This window comes from Triturus cristatus, chromosome 6 (genome assembly GCF_964204655.1).
Source record: "Triturus cristatus chromosome 6, aTriCri1.1, whole genome shotgun sequence".
NCBI classification, from domain to species: domain Eukaryota; kingdom Metazoa; phylum Chordata; class Amphibia; order Caudata; family Salamandridae; genus Triturus; species Triturus cristatus.
The window spans coordinates 604,678,873-604,699,707 of NC_140589.1; the positions used below are offsets into that span (position 1 = coordinate 604,678,873).

Genomic DNA, 20,835 nt, shown 5'->3' on the forward strand with positions numbered 1-20,835 from the left:
GTACTATGAATATGTAAGAGGCCATCATTCCTATTAGTTGCATGAACACTCGAGCTGGAAGTGAGTGTTGCGGCTGGAATCTTGTTATAAGGGCTTGCATGCTTGCAATCCTGGCTGGACTGGGATATGCAAGGCTTTTTGAGGTGTTTATTGTGGCACCTAGAAATTGTTGGATGTGGGACGGTTGGAGGTGAGACTTTGTGAGGTTTATGGTAAACCCTAAGTCGTGAAGTAGTTGGATTGTGGCGTGTGTGTGATTTACAAACTGGGTATGCGACCTGGCTTTTATGAGCCAGTCGTCCAAATATGGGAAGATGTGAATTTGATGTCTTCTTAAGTGGGCTGCTACCACTGCCAGACATTTTGTGAAGATTCTGGGTGCTGTGGTGACCCCGAATGGGAGAACCTTGAACTGGTAATGGTGACCGTCCACTACAAACCGAAGATATTTTCGGTGAGCAGGGTGAATGGGAATGTGGAAGTAGGCGTCCTTGAGATCTAAGGTGGCAAGGAAGTCGCCCTGTTTGAGTAGAGGGAGGACCTGTTGAAGAGGGATCATATGAAAATGGTCTGATTGTAAATAGAGGTTTAATGTTCTGAGGTCCAAAATAGGTCTCAGGGTTCCGTCCTTCTTTGGAATGAAAAAGTACAGGGAGTAAACCCCTGTGTTTTGGTGATGAAGGGGAACTGGTTCTATTGCATGCTTTTCTAGGAGAGAAAGCACCTCTTGTTTTAGAAGCGTTAAGTGCTCTGTTGACATAGGACGCTGTTTGGGTGGTATGTTTGGGGGAGTTGAAGTGAGCTCCAGGCAATAACACGATTGGATAATTTGTCTCACCCACTTGTCCGTGGTAATGTTGTTCCAGACAGGTAGGAACTGTATTAATCTTCCCCCGAACGGAGTAGAGTGGTCCGGGGGGAGTGGAGGGAAGTCATTGTTTAGGGGTGGAGGCGGTGCGAGTATTGGTAGTTTTGCCTCTACCCTTGTTGTTATTGCCCCTGAAGCATCCTCTGGAATAGCCTCTGGTAGATGAGGTCTGGGTGGGACTCTTGTAGGAAGTGGAGGGGTTATCAGTGGTAAAACTTCTAGAGGCGCCCCTATAAGAGAAGCAATGAAAGGAACTTCTGGGAGCTTGTGATTGCAAAGCTCCCATTGACTTGGCAGTGTCAGTATCCTTTTTCATCTTCTCCAAAGATGAGTCTACAGTGGGCCCAAATAAGTGTTCCTGGTCAAACGGTTTGTTTAATATAGTAGTTTGAACCTCAGGTTTGAAGCCCGAAATGCGTAGCCACGCATGTCTGCGTAAAAGGACACTGGTATTAATAGCCCAGGATGTGGTGTGCACCTATGCCCGAAGGTGAAGGTGCAACCGAAGCCTTTTTGGGAATGGGTGGGGGGAGGGGTCGACGTCAGTACTTACGACCTGCTGCCCTGGAGTGATGTCTTCGACGTCTGAGTCGTCAGTTTCGGAGGCACTAATGTTTCCCTCTTGGATCTGCTCATGCTCTGGCACATTGATGCATTCCTGGAAGGTATCGTCCGGTATCGATGTCGATGATCGAGCCATGGTTCTTCGAGCTCGACGATCTCAAATTGTTTTCTTGGAGCGGAAAGAGGCACGAGCTGGACAGTCTTTGGCCTCGTTCTCAGGTGAAAGGCAGAGGTTACACACCTGGTGAAGATCGACATGTGGAAACCTGGATCCACATTTAGGACACTTTTTGAAAGGAGTCCTTTCCATGAGCCAAAGGCCTAATGGCGCAGGTAGGCCCGAAGGCCTGCGTCGACGACCGGAATCGAAGAATTCAAGTTTGAAGAGATGCGCATCGAATGGGAACGCGATCGAAACATTCCCGAAGAATGGGTGAAGGATTGTGCGTCGAAAAAGTAGAACGGTACCGACACCGAACTGGAGCGCGATGAACACATCCGAGCCCGATGGCGGTAAAAAACAATCCGACGATGGAGTCGATGCCCATGCGCGCTATTGTCCAAAGGAGAGGTCACCTATCTTCTGACTTCCAAAGACTTCTTCCAAGACAACAACAAAGTGCAAACATCCGGGCCCAACACCAGATGGCGATCTATGCACAGTGTGTGATCTGCAGCTCATATGCCTCGAACACAATGTTCTGAACTGTGGCTGTCAGGGGGTCAATGTGGTTTGAGAGGCAGTAGCTGACAAACCTTTTCCTTTGGCAGCATAGCAAGCACGAGTAGTTGCCCTGCGTGCTTCCTTAAGAATGATCATACATTCTGGAGGTAGATTGAGACAACCAAATTCGCAGACTTTAGAAGCCAGATTGCAAGGTTAAGACTCAGGTGGTTGGGGTCCCTGATTTAGCCATGGTTCTGTGTGAGAAGGTCCTGCCGGTTAGGAGCCTCTTGGGGCCACTAGGAGAAAGAGGGAGGTTTACCGTAGCATCCGAACCACAAATGGAATGAGAGTGAGAGGTGGAAAAGCGTAAACAAAGATCCCTGACCAATTCATCCGTAGTGCACTGTGGGTGTGAGGATCTGGAGGCAGAGTTTGGGCATCTTGCATTTTTTGCTGCGGCAAAGAGGTTAAGGTCCGGAAACCCACATCCAAGTAGCGAAGGAGGACTGCCGGGTGGTGTTTTCACTCGTGGACTTGTTGCTTTATCCTGCTGTGAAGGTCTGTAAAGTCGTTGTCCACTCCTGGGAGCGATTCTGCCAACAGGTGGATCCTGTTGTGAAGTGCCCAGCGTGTGAGCTAAGAGGAAAAGCTGAGGGGAGCAACTGCCCCCCCTGCTTCTGAATGTAATACATGACTGTCATGTAGTCTGTCTGAGGACTAATTTGACCTGTATGCGGGGAAGGAACGCCTAAAGGGATAACTGGACAGCTAGCAGCTCCAGATAGTTCATGTTGAGATCCCTGTGGATGGGACCCCAATGGTGATGGACTGTCAGATTTTAAGTGTGCCCCCCACCCACTGAGGGATGCGTCCATTGTGACTGATCTGCGTAACTGGATTGAGGAAGGGCCACCCACGCAAAAAGTTATTGGGTGTTCCACCACTTCAGAGAGCAAGGAATATGGTGGCTAAACAACACTAGATTTTCTCAATGACCATCCTTTCAAGACCACTAATGTGCTAAGCATTCCTGCAGTGGGTGCATGTGCAATCTTGCAAGGGGTACTATGGCGATTCAGGAAGCCATGAGGCCTAGGAGGCACATGACTGTCCGTACTATGACCGGCTGGCTAAAACAGAGGCAGTAACGCTTGAAGGACTTGACTCTTGCCACACTGGAATTGATGTTGTCAACCTCCACGTTGAAGATAGCTCCCAAATAGGGCTGAATTTGAAGGGGATGGAGATGAGACTTTACAGCATTGATGGTAAAGCCGAGTTTGTGCAAGAGGTCTATTGTGACTGGGTGTGTTCACACCGATGTTGTTTGCGTACGAAGGGGGAAACATAGATGTCCTGTCTTATCAGGTGCGCAGCTACTACTGCAAGGCATCTGGTAAAAACTCTGGGTATGCTGGTGACCCCGAAGGGCAATGCTTTGAAGTGGTAATGCTGACTAGTTACCACAAACCAGAGGTAGCGATGATGCACCGGATGAACCATGAAGTGGAATTAGGCGTCCTTGAGATCGAGAGCAGCCATGAAGTCGCCTTGCTGTAGCAGAGGTATGACATCCTGAAGAGTGATATGTGCAAGTGTTCTGATATGATGTACACGTTCAGGGGTCTGAAGTTCAAAATGGGCTGAGGGACCCGTCCATCTTGGGGATGAGGAAGTAGAGGGAATACACTCCTGACCCTGTGGGTATTGTGGCTCTATGGCTCCCTTGAGGAGTAGTGCTTGAACCTCTTCCCGAAGCAAATGTGACATGTTGCCAGGCGGAGAAGAACATCTGAAATCTTCCCCTGGCAGGTGTTGTGTAATTGTAGAAAGGTGAGCCAAGACACTGTTTGGGTTGGGCGATTCCTTTGACAGAGCTACCTTTGCTTCTATCTATGGTGCTATTTCCATGATAGGCACTCCTGACTTATCCCCTTGTGGAAGTTGGTTGGTTGTGCAGGCTGGTGTTGGAAGGACTTGGAGGCATTCGCCTGCTTAAGAGTGGTATGAACCACGAGGTAATCTGATGGCAGTTGGCCCCTAACATGGATGGGGTCTGAAGGTGAGGCTTTGTACTTTTTGTTAACCTGTGGGGTAACAACCCGGGCCTTGACAAAATTGTTCCACTTCCCAAAATATGTAGATTTTGTGAAAAATATGTATTGTCACAAGCCTCCAGGGGTTTTGACTCTGTCCAACAGAGTGGATGAGAAGGTGTCTGAGAAGGAAGAGTGGACAAGAAGGGAGTCCCAACTGGGCAGGGCGAGCATCTTGCAACCAATCTATTAACTACATGAGCAGAAGTGGGCTTTAACCATACTGACAATGCCAGATCCAGTAAGTCCTAGTTGAAAGGAAGCAATGGTTTAGATGCTGGCACTGCAGACTGATGAAACTCAGTAAGCACAGTTATTTTTGTTTCAATTGAGGGCAAGAGTAACTCCAGAACATCGGCCACCTTCTTCACTCAGATTGGAAAGAAGTAACCTCAGGAGGAAGACGGCATTAAAGGAACACCATTTCTATTTTAGGCAAGATAGCAAGGCCACTGCCAAAGTGAGTCCAGCAAAATAAGCAGCTAGGTTAAGAGGACTCTAGTCCAACCGACACCCATCACATAAGGATCTAGGGGTTCAGGACCGGACCCAAATAGATTGTGGATGCTGTGGCACTGCCTCACCTCTTCCAACAATCTATGGTTCTCTCTGTCAGATTTGTGCCCTTCCATGGAGCACACTGGCTGTCACCCTGTAGGAGCTAGTACTGGCACTGACAGTGCCAAACTCAATCAAGAAGGTTTAGGTGGGGGGGCCTTGGAGGTGGACTGACTAACAGTAAGACGATGGAGTTTCCCTTCGAGCCAGTGTGAAGAGAGGGGCCTGAAAACTCCATATGCTGATGGGTCAGCTCTGAATGGTGCCAGAAACATAATTAATGGGATGAACAGACACATGTAGGCCATGGGGCTCGAAGCGCATCAGAAGCTGCTACCCTGGTGAAAATGCAAACATGGCATTAAGAAACGCCACTGGATCCAACACTGGAAAGTCAGTATAAAGTGGCATAGGTGCCAGAGTCTGCTCGCACTGGACTGGCTCAACCACAGACTCCTGTGGAGGCACCGGGCATGAATTTGCTGGTGAGGCCGGTTCGAAAGGTGTTTCTTCCATCAGCTGGAGGTCTGTGAAGATGGTGTCCTAAAGCGGGCCCAGAGAGGACCCAGGAGTGTTTTTTGTTGTTGCAGGCACACACCATGGAAAGTTTTGCCTCCCTCTCTTTAATTGTCTTAGGGGGCACACTGAGGCTAGACTCACTTGATTTAGCAACATGGTCTAACTCCAGGCAAACTAAGAGAGGGTCAGTGATCGACATCTGTCCCTCACAGTCACTACAGGGCTTAAAGTCTAAACGCATTGGAAAAGACATCACAGCACTGTACTGTACTTTATGCAGATTTGAGATATTTAGAGCACTAAGCAGCGAAACTCTCTTGAGATAGCGAGCTCAGGATCCGCATCAAAGGCTCAGAAAAAAGGGGCCTGGCATAATTGCATCCGGGATGGGCACTAAATGACTTTGGTGGCATCACTAGGCACCATTTCAGGCTCAGAGCCAGTGCACCATACTGGCATCAAAGAGCTTTGAAGATTTCTAGATCCAGTCTGACACCTGAGATAATTCAACAGGTGTAGAATCTGCAGGCAGAAGTATTCATCAGAAAATCTAATATGAAATGAATCCAGGATGAGATTGCGCCTTATACGAGCTTAAAAGCATTTCTCAGGAGTGGCCATTACCCACACTCGCTACAATATCAAGCTGGGCTTGACAATCAGTACTGTGCATCAAGGACAGTGCGACAGACACACTGCAACTTTCCAAATACCAGTACTTATAAAATTATGAGGTTACAACTGCACCTATCGCCATATCGAAGTCATGCACTGCTGTCTTTTCCATATCAAGAGCATTACAGCATACCTGACCATAAAACGGCTACCATGAGGACACAATATTCTTTTACAATCCACAAAAGAGAAATGAAGAGATTCCACTCACTGCTGTACAATAAATAATGACACATACATGAACAAACCAATAACAACTCTTACTTTACCACAAGGCGGCCTCTTACCGGATCAGCGAGAAAGTCCATGGAGGGAAGAAAAACCGAACCAGACAGAATCTCTCTTATCAGCAAGGTCAGGGGCCTGGTAATAAAAACAAACACGTCAATACAAATGAGATGCTAGTGTTCAGGGACTGCACATTAGATTATTGCTTAAAAATGTAGAGAGAATAAACCAATTCTGTGTACAGCATGCCTTATTACTTCAAACACGTATTACAAATTAAATAGCCTCCTATAGCAAGCTAGCTAGAAGACCTTGTTTCTAACAGATGTCTACTTCCCTTCAACAAGCATGCTGACTGGTCAGGTTTCAATGTTGGGTCTTACCAGAAACCTTAATTTCAACAATCTGGTATTTTAAGGACAACAGCCCTTACTATGCGTAAGTGTGTGGATTAGAAAAGCTGCGCCATCTTGCACTGTCTGTTTTGTCTAGCCCCCTTCCAAAATGAATAAGGTCTGTACCATTAAAATGTTATAGTTTAAAAAATGTGATCAAAATTGCTCTCCAAGATTACATTTGTTTAGCAGCTGTCAAGAATCAGAAATAAAAAAAAATCTCTTTCAGGTCATATTAGCTGTCAAACAGTTAAATAAACGCACACCCGACTAATGTGAAGGTCAGTGTGCATTTTAGCAAAAAAAACACTCTTGTTGAAAATTGTGTAACAATTCACAAAGTGTAATGGGAGGTTCGTATTTAAAAGGGAGTGTATATTACTAGAAGTTTGTGCTATCTGCAGTCGATAAATTACTTTTGGAGAAGTGAGGGACACTTCTGTTTGAAAAAAAAAAGCGCTTTCAGTTCGCTCCGTTTAATAAAATCTGTTTTCAAAGTAGGTATTGAAGGCCAAGTTGAACTTTGGGAGTTACTTTGTGTGGGTGAGACTAGAGATTGCCACAGGAAGTTATCCGGTTTGAAACAGTAAGGACATATGGTATGCCAGCTCACATTGCGTAGCAGTCCATGTTATTAAGAAGCAGATAATGGCAGTTAGAAAGCTGTGTGAATGTTGGTCTGATTGTGGGAGTTGGTGTGCTTTTAAGAAAGCACGCAAGATTGGGGGCTGTAAGGTTAGAAGCGTCGTGCAGTTGGACATTCTTGCATAGTAATGAATGACTGCCATTGTGGTCCCACTTTTCACCTGTGAGAAAGTTCTGTATCCTCTTTAACACAGTGATATGTAAATGGGAGAAACCACTGCTCGTAAATAAATGTGCTACCTTATATAATCACATACAACATGACAAACAACATGTACACCAAGCAGACACAACGACACTACGTACCGTGGGAACCGTGGCTAGCCAGGTACACAAACCAAACATAGCACCTCTGCCACACAATGCAGAATGCGGGGAGAGATGGGAGCAAAGTATGTGCGAAGGTGGCAAGTGATTCTCGATTATAAAAGTATACAATGCAAAGTGTTGAGGCGATGTCCCGGACAGACTTAAGTATGCAGAGCACAGACATGTACATGTCAACATACACTGATGGTCTATTGAGTGAAGTGGACAGTGATAGTACAGTCAGTATGGAAGAATACGAAAACATAGCACGTACGTGCCCCCTCCCCACCCCCCCCAAATCTTTAGCGTAGTGGGCTGACTCGGCGTACGCAAGGCTAGCATAGGGGTATGAATAAAAGACACGTTTCTCTGGGTGTGGTTCTCTTCCGGAATGGCGAACATGTCTGTCAGGTCTGCGCAGCTTACACTGCCACGAGGCTGACGCCGTGAGCCAAGGTGGCTGCGGGAATAATGCTCTCAGCCTGCTGGTACCCAGAAAGCGTCATGGCCGCTACGATGCACATAAGCCCCACAGTTCACCTTTCGACACTGCCGTATGTGAAAGAGGGCCCACCACATGCCGGCGTAAGCTTTTGGGCCGAGGTCTGCGAGCTGGGAAGGCTCCTGAGATCAACGCTGGCTACCGTGACACAGGCAGACAGCGCCCAGCCTGTGGCCCAGCACCATGGAGTGCTCTGTATACTACTAACACAGTAGTCCAACAGGTACCAACAGTGGAACGGTGTCTTGATCCCACAATGGACGATGTTAGAACTGCATCTGATAGTGGAGATGAAGGTACTCCCTTCGACCACATGCAAGCAACTCTAGGTCCCAACAGTGGAACGGTGTCTTGATCCCAGAATGGACGATGTCCGATATTACCTGCTGCTTGGTTTTCACAGAACTCCCTCGGTTGAGGTGCATTAGACTCTGTGCTTCCGTAGCTAATTGCTGCACATGATCATTGGGCTTGGCTGACTGCAGTCGCTGGAGTACACCGTGGTACAGCAGGTCCGAACAGTGGAACGGTGTCTTGATCCCACAATTGAGGATGTTAGAACTGCATCTGAGAGTGGAGATGAAGGTACTCCCTTCAACCAGGTGCAACCAACTCTAGGTCCCAATAGTGGAACGGTGTCTTGATACCAGAATGGATGATGTCCGATATTACCTGCAGCTTAAGTTTTCACAGAACTCGGTCCATTGAGGTGCATCAGACTCTGTGCTTCCGTAGCTAACTGCTGCACATGATTATTGGGCTTGGCTGACTGCAGTGGGTGGAGTACACCGCGGTACAGCTGGTCGGAACAGTGAAACGGGGTCTTGATTCTGTGATTGAGGATGTCAAAAGTTAAAGTCTGTGATGATTTGTGTGTACCCCCTCCAATCCGGTGCAACCAACTCCGTGCTTTCAAATCCAACGGCAAGTGGCTGTGAGGCGTTAATGACCACTGCCTCTGGCCTACACTGTGGTCTACAGGGCTCACAATTCAGATCGAGTGGTGATTGTTTAATTACAGAATCCAGTAGGCAACTAACTACAACGTCTATTGAAATATACACAATAGCCTTTTAGTATACTTGGTTGAAGAACTTTTTTTAGATGACTTATAGGTCTAGCACAATGACCACATTCTTCTTGGTATTGGTAAAGAATACTGAATAACAGTCTACACAGTGGACAGCAGAGATCGCAATTCGAATTGTTTTGATTTATTTATTGCAGAGTTTTTTGTAATTTATGTTGTTGTATTTTGTGTCGAGGAAGTGAGAAAAAGTATCCATGGATGACTGTGCTCACTACTGCCTTCAATTTACACTGCAGACAGCAGTGTTCACAATTCAGATCGAGTCACTATTGTAGATGACGCAGTCCTGTAGGCAAAAGACATTGCTCCAGTGCGCTCTGTCCGCACCACGCATACGCATCATCGCAGGGTCCGCACACGTTTTTTGTTGCTTCGCGTATGACAAACTGGGCAGCTCAAGTCAACGCCACGTGGCTGTGGGCCCTTGCTGACTGCTCTCTGGCCTACACTGCAGACAGCAGTGTTTACAATTCAGATCGAGTCGCTATTGCAGATGAGGCAGTCCTGTAGGCAACAGACATTGTTCCTAGTACGGCCCGCCCACAGCACGCATCATTGCTGGCTGTGCACATGCTGAATGCTTTTGATGTGGCTATCTGAGTGCACTAGACCTGATGGACCCTTTATGATACAATATTTTTGTGTATTATTTCAGATCTACTGCCTGTATCTCAGTATACCACAAGTTATGGTTCTTTTACGATAGAATCTTTTCTATATTATTTCACATCTAGTGTCCCTAGCTTACTGCAGCACAAACTATTGACCCTTTTATTATTGAATCTCTGCGTGTGATCCAATGATTACTGTTGTAGTTGATGCTGGCAGCAACCATTCCCTGAGGGTTGGTTTACACTCACCCCATACGCATTCAGCACAGACGTCACTGGATATGTGACCCTGGTAATAAAAAGGAGTCGAGCGCACATGCCCGTACCCACTTCCACTATCTATCTGTGTCCGTGTGTTCATTATCTATGCATGATACTGCCCCTGGGCCTTACCACATTACATTGTGCTGTAGACAGCGTATGCAACCATGTTACCTCTGGCAGTGGGGAAAACTTCTGTTATGTAGCTTTTAGATCCATGGCTATCACAGGTGGAAGGCTACTTTACAGAGCATGAATATTGATGAAGATGATGGTTGCATGTTGTGTGTAGTGTCAGATATGTGTACGTAGCAAAAGGTTTTCATAAAAGCTCTTCAAGCAGAAGAGGAGTCTCTCATCAAACGCTGTAGAGAGAATGACTAAAATGGGTGGGGTCCTCCAACTTTTACAATGGGAAATGTTATGAACCAATCAAATGCTTTTCTTTAAGATCACATGGCAATCGCGCACAGAGCGCGCAAGCAGGTCGCACCCGACGCAATTTTGAGAAAATATATTTACCATAATATAAGTTTATTACAGTTAGAAATATATAAATGTTTAAAATGTGTTCGATTATCGCTTGTTCTCATATACACTTTAAACTTATTTAGGTATAGTTTTGAGACCCAAAAAAAATGAGGGATGGTGTACCCGGCGCGACACCATACGTCTATGATGTAACACAGGGCCTGGCAGCGTGCACTCGTCGCATACGCAACGCGCAGCGGGCGCGACCCCATACGTACATGACATAATCGTGGCTTGGTACTGCGTACCCGTCGCATACCAAAGTTGCAGCTGGCGCGACCACATACGTATATGATGTTACACAGGATGCGGGGTCACGAACCCGTCGGATACGAAATGCGCATCCTTTACGAGTTTAGCAATATGGCGGATAGGATTCTCGTCTGATGGAGCTTGGTACACTACCGGTACGGGACTTCAGCTTTCTCAACCAAAAAAAATAGCTATAGATTTTTTTTTTGATGATATAAAACATTACATATTTTTTCTAATTTATTTTTTTTAAAAAAAGGATAATAGAGTTCCCAAATATTTTTAAAAAAAATAGGTTTTATAAATATTAAAATATGAAATTAACATTTAAAAAACTTTCAAAATTCACTGAAAATACCATAGGTTTTACAGACGTTATAGTTAGGAATTAGCATTTAAAAAACCTTTGAAATTCACTGAAAAAACCATAGGTTTCAGGGACGTTATAGTTAGTTGGACATTTGACTCATATAAAACCAGAGAAATTCGCCTATTATAGTTAGTTGAGCTAACTATAACTCGCGCGCCCACAATGCACTGGTGATGACATCACATATTACATCACTCATGACATGGTCAGTGACATCACTGATGACATCACTGATGACATCTCAAATGACATCACCGATGACATCATCCACGTGATCATCTGATGCACATACTTATGTCCTAATATAAACTATGATACACGCACTCTAAAATACAGACTACTATTTTTGAAACCATACACACAACAATGCCAGATACTACATACCACCCACTATTTTCCTAGGTCTACACTCACATCCACTCACTTATACATGCAGTTACTCATCAATACAGTACTATAATATGCACTCATACACCTATACATACAGTCACAGTCCGCCACTCATCCACAGTTACTCACACACCTAGTCAGTCATGCAAAGAATCAATCACATACCCATTTACTCATGTATACAGTATACACACCAACTGCGTTAATTATACACACACCACATCACTTATTTATGCAGATACTAACACATACTTACTGTCGTATACAATCACTGATACAAGCAGACACTTTTTTATACACCCACTCTTCAAATAACTTACTCTCACGTATAGTCATTTATATACTCCAACACTCACATATACTGCCTTAAAACATATGTAGTTACTCACACATATACCAGTGAGACATTCATTCACTCACCTACACACCCATACACACACTAACTCACCCATACAGCCCTTCCCAGATGTACTCTTGAATCCATACAACCAGTGAATCACCCACTCAGACATGTATGCACAGAGTCACACACACCCCCACCCACCCACACAGACACTCAGGCACTCATACAGGTACTCAGACAGCAAATCAATAACCCATATAGACACTCATGTAGCTACTCACCAACCCATGCAGCCGCTTATACACCAACTGAGACACTAATACAGACTTTCACACAGTTTAGTCACTAACCCATACATTCAGTAACACATGTTCAATCACTCACTTATACAGTCAGTCACGCACCTACTAAATAATCCATTCAGGCACTTGTAAATCCACTCATTCTTCAATACACCTTGGCATAGATATATATAAAAAATATTTAAACTGAACAGAAACACACATTCACTGGATGATGTCTTCAGTGATGTCATTTGAGATGTCATCAGTGATGTCATCAGTGATGTCACTGACCAGGTCATGAGTGATGTAATATGTGACGTCATCACCAGTGCATTGCGGGCGCGCGAGTTATGGTTAGCTCAACTAACTAGAATGGGCAAATTTCTCTGGTTTTATGAGTCAAATGTCCAACTAACTATAACGTCCCTGAAACCTATGGTTTTTTCAGTGAATTTTCTAAGGTTTTTTAAATGCTAATTCCGAACTATAACATCTGTAAAACCTATGTTTTTTTCAGTGAATATATTATATATTATATATATATATATATATATATATATATACACACACATATATATATACCCACACACACACACATATATACATATATCCACACCCTTCGCCCCACACAACACGGTTTCATGCAACGTCGCGTTCTATTATCTTTGGGAAGAGAACCATCAAGTCAGGTAGAAATAGCAGTATTTTATCAGCATATAGCTATATTACGTGTGAACCGTGTGCCAAATTAATGCCCTATCCCAGTGCCTCATTACAAAGCATACAAGCCAACGCAGCTATAGCAATAGCAAACAACAGAGCAAAAGTGGGCATCGTTGACATGTGCCTCTGTATATAAGCCACTCGCTTGGAAAGATATTTCCCGTTCTGACTCCAGACAAGGGATTTGCATAAAGCATTCTTATCCAATTTAAATACGTTGTCCTGATATCCACTGACCATAGGATCCCTTAATAGAAATGGCCATTGGAGGATATCAAAGGCCCTTTCAATGTCTAAAGAGGCCACCACTGGCCTCGGTGATAGTCTTGGGATTTTCTTCACAACTTAAGAGTTATCTCAGGTTTATGTGTGTTTTTCTCCCTGGGATGAACGCACTCTGATCTGGGTATATCACTCCACAAGCCATTGGAGCCAGTCTAGTAGCTAGTTACTTCTTGAGTATCTTATAATAGGAGTTCAGGAAGGATAAATGTCTGTATGACCTCACATCAGGTAGGTGGCAAACTTCATTATTGCTGCTGCTCTAAGTATAATATACTTTCTTGCAGAGGCTTTTAGTCAGTCCTCTCCATCCACTGGTCTGCTACTGCATCATTCACATTTTAATTCTGGCCACTACAGCATAAAGCATGGAACAATCGGTCAGATCACTTTAGACACTCACTAACTTTACAGTGAGTGACTGCTTTATGCCCTTTCACAAGGAGCACATCCACACCAAAAGTAGTTTCCTTAAGGGCCAGGAACAATGTCTCTTTTTGGAACCCCAAAAATATTTTTGCTTTTAGCCAATATTTGTTTCTGTTTTTTAGACTGACAAGGGCCCACAGCTTTCGCCAACAATAACATTTGGCAAACAAATGGAGAAACAAAACAAGCATTTACAAAGCCAAAAGGTGGATGGTCAATACCCAACCAATTGGCTTTGCCAATGCCTGCTTTTAAATGAGCATTTGCTAGTTTACAACGGACTATAGTCATACTGTAATTGTCATCTCTTTTATCCGATGACTTACTTCAATAATGTGCCTTTCCTAGTATTGTTTACAGATAAGCAGGTTTGTTAGAGGTTTATTTTCCTATCCAAGTATGAGGCCTTTTCTTTGGGTCTTGTGGCATTCCGGGGGTGCTGTGCCTTACCTTGTTTGGGTAAAGATGCTTCACTCTAAAATGAATAGCCTAGAGACTCTCTATAGCCAATTGGCTCTCTCAGGGTAAGGAGAGTGGGAAATCAAGGCTTAGGCCAGAATGTTGAGGAGCTTAGAGATGTGGAATTAGTGTGACCCAATAGATAACACTACAGAACTTGAATGCCCAGTGAGTGCTTTACTTTTTAAAAGAAAATGTTTTTTAATTACAGTTCAACAGTACGCTTACAAATATAATGTACATTGAAAACAGAAGTCCTTCTGTGCTTAAACCAGAAAATATTCAGAGCACAAGATATGACTCAAAATATCTTCATAGCTCGACCATAGTAAGTAGAAGTGCTCCGGTTTAAAAATAGGCTTTAGTGACGCCATAGAAGCAGGGATAAAGAGCCCCAAGCTTTGCACTGATACAGAAGCATGTGAAAATCAAGGATGTTCTTGGAAAAAAGGATGCAACTCCCATAAATCTTTACAGCCTTTAAAATTATCTACCCTAAGACTCACCCTACAAATAAGAATCACAGACAAGTTTTTTTAGGCTTTCACAACGGACAATGTAGCTAGCTTGCTGGCAACGGATGACACCAAGAGAGGTCAGAGTCCAGTTCCTCAAGTCCAGAAAATAATTAAGGGTCAAACTGACCTCTTGGCTTGTAATCGGGGCAAATAGAACAAGCACTCACAAAGCCAATAGGCCTCGCCTTTCAATGCTATCGCCTGACCTTTTGGCTTTGCCAATGCTTTCTGTCGATGGCGTTCCATAATGGACAAAAATTATAATTACAGAAAATGTGTATTTGCAGATTCAAAAAAGCATCAGTAAAAAAAAAAATGTTTAAAAAGCTGTCATTACATTATGACATATACATAAGCATGCATCATCATGCATGCACAAGTATGCGTAATGATAATACGGCAGCCATTTTATTTTATGTTTAATATACCACTCAGATGGCAGACGCTAACCGTGGAGTGGTAATGGTTAGAAAAACCAGTGTGAAAACACGTCAATGTGAAAAGAACAGCATCTAAAAAATTGCATTTTTTTTTATTTAAAAGAAAAAAAGGGAATGGACAAGTTTTTTTAGACTTCTATAACAGACAAGGTAGCTACCTTGCACGCAACGAATGACAGAGAGGTTGGAGTCCAGTTCCTCAAGTCCAGAAAATAATTAAGGGCCCAAACAATCCCTTGGCTTGCAATCAGGGCAAACAGAACAAGAACTCGCACAGCCAATAGGCCTCGCCTTTCAATGGAATCACCTGACCTTTTGGCTTTGCCAGCGCTTTTGGCGATGGTGTTTCTTAATGGACAAAAATGATACATACTGAAAATGTGTATTTACAGATTCGAAAAAGCATCAGTAAAATATATATTTTTTTAAAAGCTGTTCTGGTATTATGACATATACGTAAGTATTCGTCATCATGCAGGGACAAGTATGCGTAATGGCAAGGCAGCCATTTCACTTTACATTTAATATACCATTCCGAGACAGCAGACTAACTTTGGAGCGCTATGGTTAGAAAATAGGTGAAAAGAGCAGCACCTAACAAATTGCATTTTTTTCTTTAAAAGAATAAATGGGAATGGGTAGGGAGCAATGCAAAAGAGGGCATGGTTGTGTGGGACTGCATGCCATAAGGTGGGGTGCAGGAGTGACATTAGGAGAATGGGGATAGGAGTTAAAAGCTGAACAAGGAGGGATGAGGGAAGCATAAGCGAGACAGCATAAGAGGGTGCTGGGATTTGAGAGGTGATTGCAACACACGAGGGAGAGAAACCATGAAAACACGCACTGCCATGGAGTACTGATGGAAAAAGAAACAGGTAGTTCATAAAATATAAGCAGTAGAAAAATACAAGACATCCAATCAAAAGGATGATAAAGAAGCTATGCTCCAACAGAGGCAAAAACGCAAGAAGGAAAAATATCAAATAAGCAAGCAAGCAAATGAGACTGACAAGAAAGCAAAATAAGAGTAACCAATGGACTGACCCAAAGCCAAGTGTAATATTTTTTATTGTCCACAACAGGTCTTACACAACAGACAGCAAAAAGCTGTCTATAGTTGAGACCTAAAACAGTGGGCCAGATCCCACTCATTTGTCGCAGAGGAAAACACAAAAAGTTCAGGTTTCTCTCATTTCTACCATTCGCCGGTAGAGTTTCTGGTGATGGGATGCCCTCATGACCTTCAACGCCCACAGACGTTTAGGGTGCTGCCATAAGCTACTGGCTAGACAGGAGATAAATGGGACCACACCTTTAATCAGCGATAATGCAGAAACGCAAGGTATGAATGACCTAGAATCAGAACAACCTTCTATTGCCCAAGGGACGAAGTCTCATGCCAGGGATCTCAACCCTTATTTCCTAGTTTTTCTGTGGTAAAGAAAAAAATAGGTAAAGATACCTTACGGACATGTAGGACCTGGGGTCTCCAGGCCCTATGGGGCGGTAACGTGACACGAGCGGTCGGGCCACCAAAGATCTGTGTGTAAAGCAACCATACAACACGCACCTCACATGGGACGAGGGACACACACAATAAGTGACGCCACACTGTAAGAGTTAGGTAAATACTCAAGTTTATCCAAGTAGATCACTTTAGATGCAGTTCATGAGGTAGCAGTACATTTCATAAGCTGATCACACAATTCCTAGCGATACACATATTAGGTAGGAGCTATAAAAGTTGGTCATACCCTAAATACAAGTCAAGAAATATCAGTACTGCCTGCGGGACAACTACTATTCACGTAGGTGTCCAAGCGCGCTTCACTTGCCTGTAGCGCCTTAGGGGGGTGACTACAGCACTGGGCGCGCTAACTGGTGACGACCTCAGAACGGGGCTTCTAGGACCGAGAGCTACTCGTAACAGATGACATTTAGCACTTCAATATGGAACGTGAATAACAGTACGCTACTCGTAATCAATAGCATGTAGTACTTCAATATGGAACATGAATAACAGAACGCTACACGTAATCAATAGCATGTAGTACTTCAATATGGGCGTGAATAACAGTACGCTACTCGTAATCAATAGCATGTAGTGCTTCACACGGGGCTGTTAGCAGGGAGCACACGGGACTTGCGGAGCGAGTCTCTCGGGCTCCGGTGCAGTTCGTAGGGCACCACGCTTCAGTACAGTCAAGGGGGGGCACCAGGAAAGGATCCCTCGGCGGGGTCTCTCTGTCGGGGGGATCAGGGGGACTCCCACGGAGAGGGAACCAGGGCTAAGGGTGCGGTGTGGCTCCCAACCAGTAGGGGGCGCACCAGGGACAATCCCAGCCTCCGGGCTTACCTCGATCTCGGCGTCTGAAGGCGTCCGCTCTGGCGACGATGGGGGAACTCGGCCCAGGCCTCGCGCACCTTCTCACGCAGCTGCGACGGCAGCGGCGGGGCCCCGGGCTTCTCCACGGGCCTCGCGACACGGCAGGGCACTTCTTCCGGCCTCCGGGCCGCGGCGGTGAGCGCGCTGGCTTCCACGTCACAGGGGGTGCTCAAGTTAAGGATGGGGGTTCCGCGCTCAGCGGAGCACGCTGCCGGGGGTCCCAGGCCAGGTCAGGGAGCGCAGGGGTCACAGCGCTAATACCTGGTCGATCCCCGGTGGTTCTTCAATCTGCTTTGCATACAGCGTCAGGGGTCAGACTGGACACGCAGTCTCAGTGCTTGGTATATAAGATTAGAGTTCAATCTGGACACGCAGTCTCAGTGCTTGGTATCTAAGTTTAGGGTTCAATCTGGACACGCAGTCTCAATGCTTGGCATATAAGTTTCTGGTTCAATTTGGTCTCAGATGGTGGATGAAGTCTTGTTGGCGCAGATGTATCTGGCGCCCTTAAAGGGGTTCTGTTACAGGGGGGTAGGGATGGAGAAGGCGACTAGGTCCTTCCTAGTCAGGCTGGGCAGAGGTTCTCTGGGTCCTCCTACTGCTGGGCAAGATCAGTGGGTTTCACAGGGTCCCTCACTCACTTAAGAGGCAGCACCTAAATCCTGTCACTCTCAGAGGCATAAGTCCCTGGCTAGGCCCTACCGCCTATACTCCTGGTGGATTCTTCCAGCTCTGCTTCACCCCACTGGCCAACTCACCACAAAAAGTTCCCCCCCTCACTTAAGTAGCCCTAGGTCAGGTGACCTCTGGCCAAGGCGGCAAAAGAAAAACCACACCTCCCTTCTAGAAGGTTCCAGCACATTCCAGGAGCTTCCCCACTCTACCTATGGGACAAAAAGGCGGGCTGGAGTCGCAACATTGTTGTGGGGTTCCAGCCAGCTCCTGGCAGCTAGGGTGCTACTATGAAAGACCACTCTGCAGTAGCAGGGGCCTGTGGCAGCCATCTTGGGAGAAGGGAGCACCTGCACCTTAACACTGATTGGCGTTTGTTGTTTTTCGTTTCTTAAAAATATGAAACCTTTGTTTGTTCATGGACTGCAACTGCGGCCGACGGCAAGGATTTACACTCCAGTGACCCCCTTTCATGGCTTTATCGACGTGAATGTTCCAGTTGTACCTAGGGTCACACTGCATTTTAGCGGCCGGCCTATTGGTTGTAGGCCCATACTTGTATTTCTCTGAAATTGTAATAAAGGTTTTTCAAAAAAAAAAAAAAAAAACACTGATTGGCAATGAAAAGGCGCCCGGAGACCTAGTCCAACATAAAAATGAGGGTGGAAAAAATGAGGCACGATCAAAAATAGACGGGGAGACCACCCTAGGGCTGACAGGTCCAACAGGACACAAAGCAATTCTTTACAAATTCATGCTCACACTTTTCTGTTCTTGACAATTAAGTAATCCCTTGACCCTGATGTCTCTCTTATGTCTATAGGATAACTAGACCAGGATTACGTTGTGGCTCCTAAGCAGTCTTTGTTCTGCAAGATGTTCTCATTCCAATTGGCAAGGCCTTGCTTGGTCTTCATTGGGAACAGCTACTAATAAACACAGAAGAGGAAAGGGAGCTTCCCTCTTCAGGTCAAGCAACAAGGAGATTCTAAAGACTAAGGCCCAGAATGGGTGAACAACTCTGGAGATGTCCACAATCAGGGAAATCCAGTCTGGATATTGCTGCCACTTCTTTTCTGGCCTAGGTTTCATATACATTGTATGGATGGTAGAGTGGGGCTTGCAAAGTGGTCATTCTCCATGTGACTATGCTAATCCAAAAGTGGTGACAGGTGGTCATGTTGCAGGTATTGCAGGCAGTTATAGTGTGTGTTTGTGTGTAAACATGTCGCCCTGCAATTGGTTTGGGTGGCGATCACTCAAAGAACTCGAAGATGTAGCTGTCTTCTTGGATATGGCTAGATTCTCTGTGCTGGGCTGCACTTCAGGAAGCTTTTTCTAGAGTAATAATGAGCTACTAGTAGCTCACGAGCTACCCCTTGAAGACCCTTGTTAAAGAGGTAGTGATGAGATCAATTCCTGAAGCACTGTAGGGAGGAAGTCTCATGAGCAGAGGGAAGTTGCGCCATAGTCTGTGTGCATATGAAGAAGTTACCCGTTTGCAGATGCAATCTTGTCAATTTTTGGATGTCAAATCGAGGAGCTACATGTTACACACTTGCCAGCCAAGACTATACGTTTATTTGCGGAGTTGTCAAACCTATTTCAGCGGGCAGCCTTGAAAATTATCCATAGGCTTTAAAGTTGGTGCACGCTTAAAGCGGTAGCCAATGAAGCTGCGTTAGAGCTGCAGTAAGCCCTTTTTTTATAGAGCTCGTGATGAAGTGGCTTGCTGAATGCTGAAAATCTTTAGTGGAAGCATTGTGACATCTGGGGACCAATAAATAAAGCGTTACCCCTGTTGCAGTGAGAAAGAAGAGGTGCATTGTAAGAAACTGGTTCTATATATACTGCACCAAAGTGTGGTACAGTGTGTATAGAGTCCAGGAGTCCCCAAAGGTAGGCAGAGGTTGAAGTTAGATAGAACCTTACTCTCTAAAGCGGTAGCTTGGTCGAGCAGTAAGGCAGTATCAGAGGACAGTGTTAAGAATTTGATGTACACACTCGGTCAGCAAATGAATTCACACACTCAAGAACTGAACTCTAGGCCAAATGTGTTTGTATAAAAATATACTGTTGTTTATTTTTAGAACCAAGCAAGCCTGGTACAGGTAAGCATTAAATACTTTTCAGTAATATGTTACCGGATATAGAACAGTTTGAAAATGCAATAGAAATTATACTTTGTTTGATTTACAGGGGAGCAGTAGTATGCAACACTTTTTTAAGTTACTTTTTTAACTCAGTGCTGGATACCTAGATTCAGCACTGGGACATTTCCTAGAAATAGGTAAGTAATTACGTTTTGGTTATTCGCATGATTTTTAAAGAATATTTTCAGTTTTCAAAACTCCACACTTAAAAACTTTTTGGAGCAGTACATTGAAATGAATGAGCTTCGACAGTAAATTGCAGGTAAGTTACTTTTCACATTACTTTTCTAACTCAGGACATTTCCTGCAAACAGGTGAGTAAACACGTTTTGGTTATTTGAGTGATTTTTAAAGAATATTTTTAGGTTTCAAAACTCCACACTTTTTTGGAGAAAAAGTGTCAATGTTATCCTATGGAAGGAAAACAGGTTAATGGTTCACATGTAAGTAATCGACTGTGGGAGTTAAGGTTCTGGGGTTAGAGTCAGGGGTCTCCCAGGGTCAGTGATGCACTGTTGTTGCACCCTCAGAGGCACTAGGGCGGCCGGGTGCAGAGTGTTAAGGCCCAATGTTATCGAATTCGGGGTAGGGTGACTCCGGTTGGTGGCTGTTGCC

The 20,835-nt window shown here is 44.8% G+C and overlaps 1 protein-coding gene across 5 annotated transcripts in view; it reads right to left on the minus strand.

The window, feature by feature from the left end:
- Window positions 1–20,835, minus strand: part of SNX14 (sorting nexin 14) — a 609,680-nt gene that overhangs the window by 393,010 nt on the left and 195,835 nt on the right. For all 5 annotated transcript variants that reach the window (XM_085611049.1, XM_085611048.1, XM_085611046.1 and 2 more), the window contains exon 9: window positions 6,235–6,310. In XM_085611049.1, the coding sequence (XP_085467175.1) occupies window positions 6,235–6,310 (76 nt within the window). The remainder of the gene's footprint in view (window positions 1–6,234; window positions 6,311–20,835) is intronic.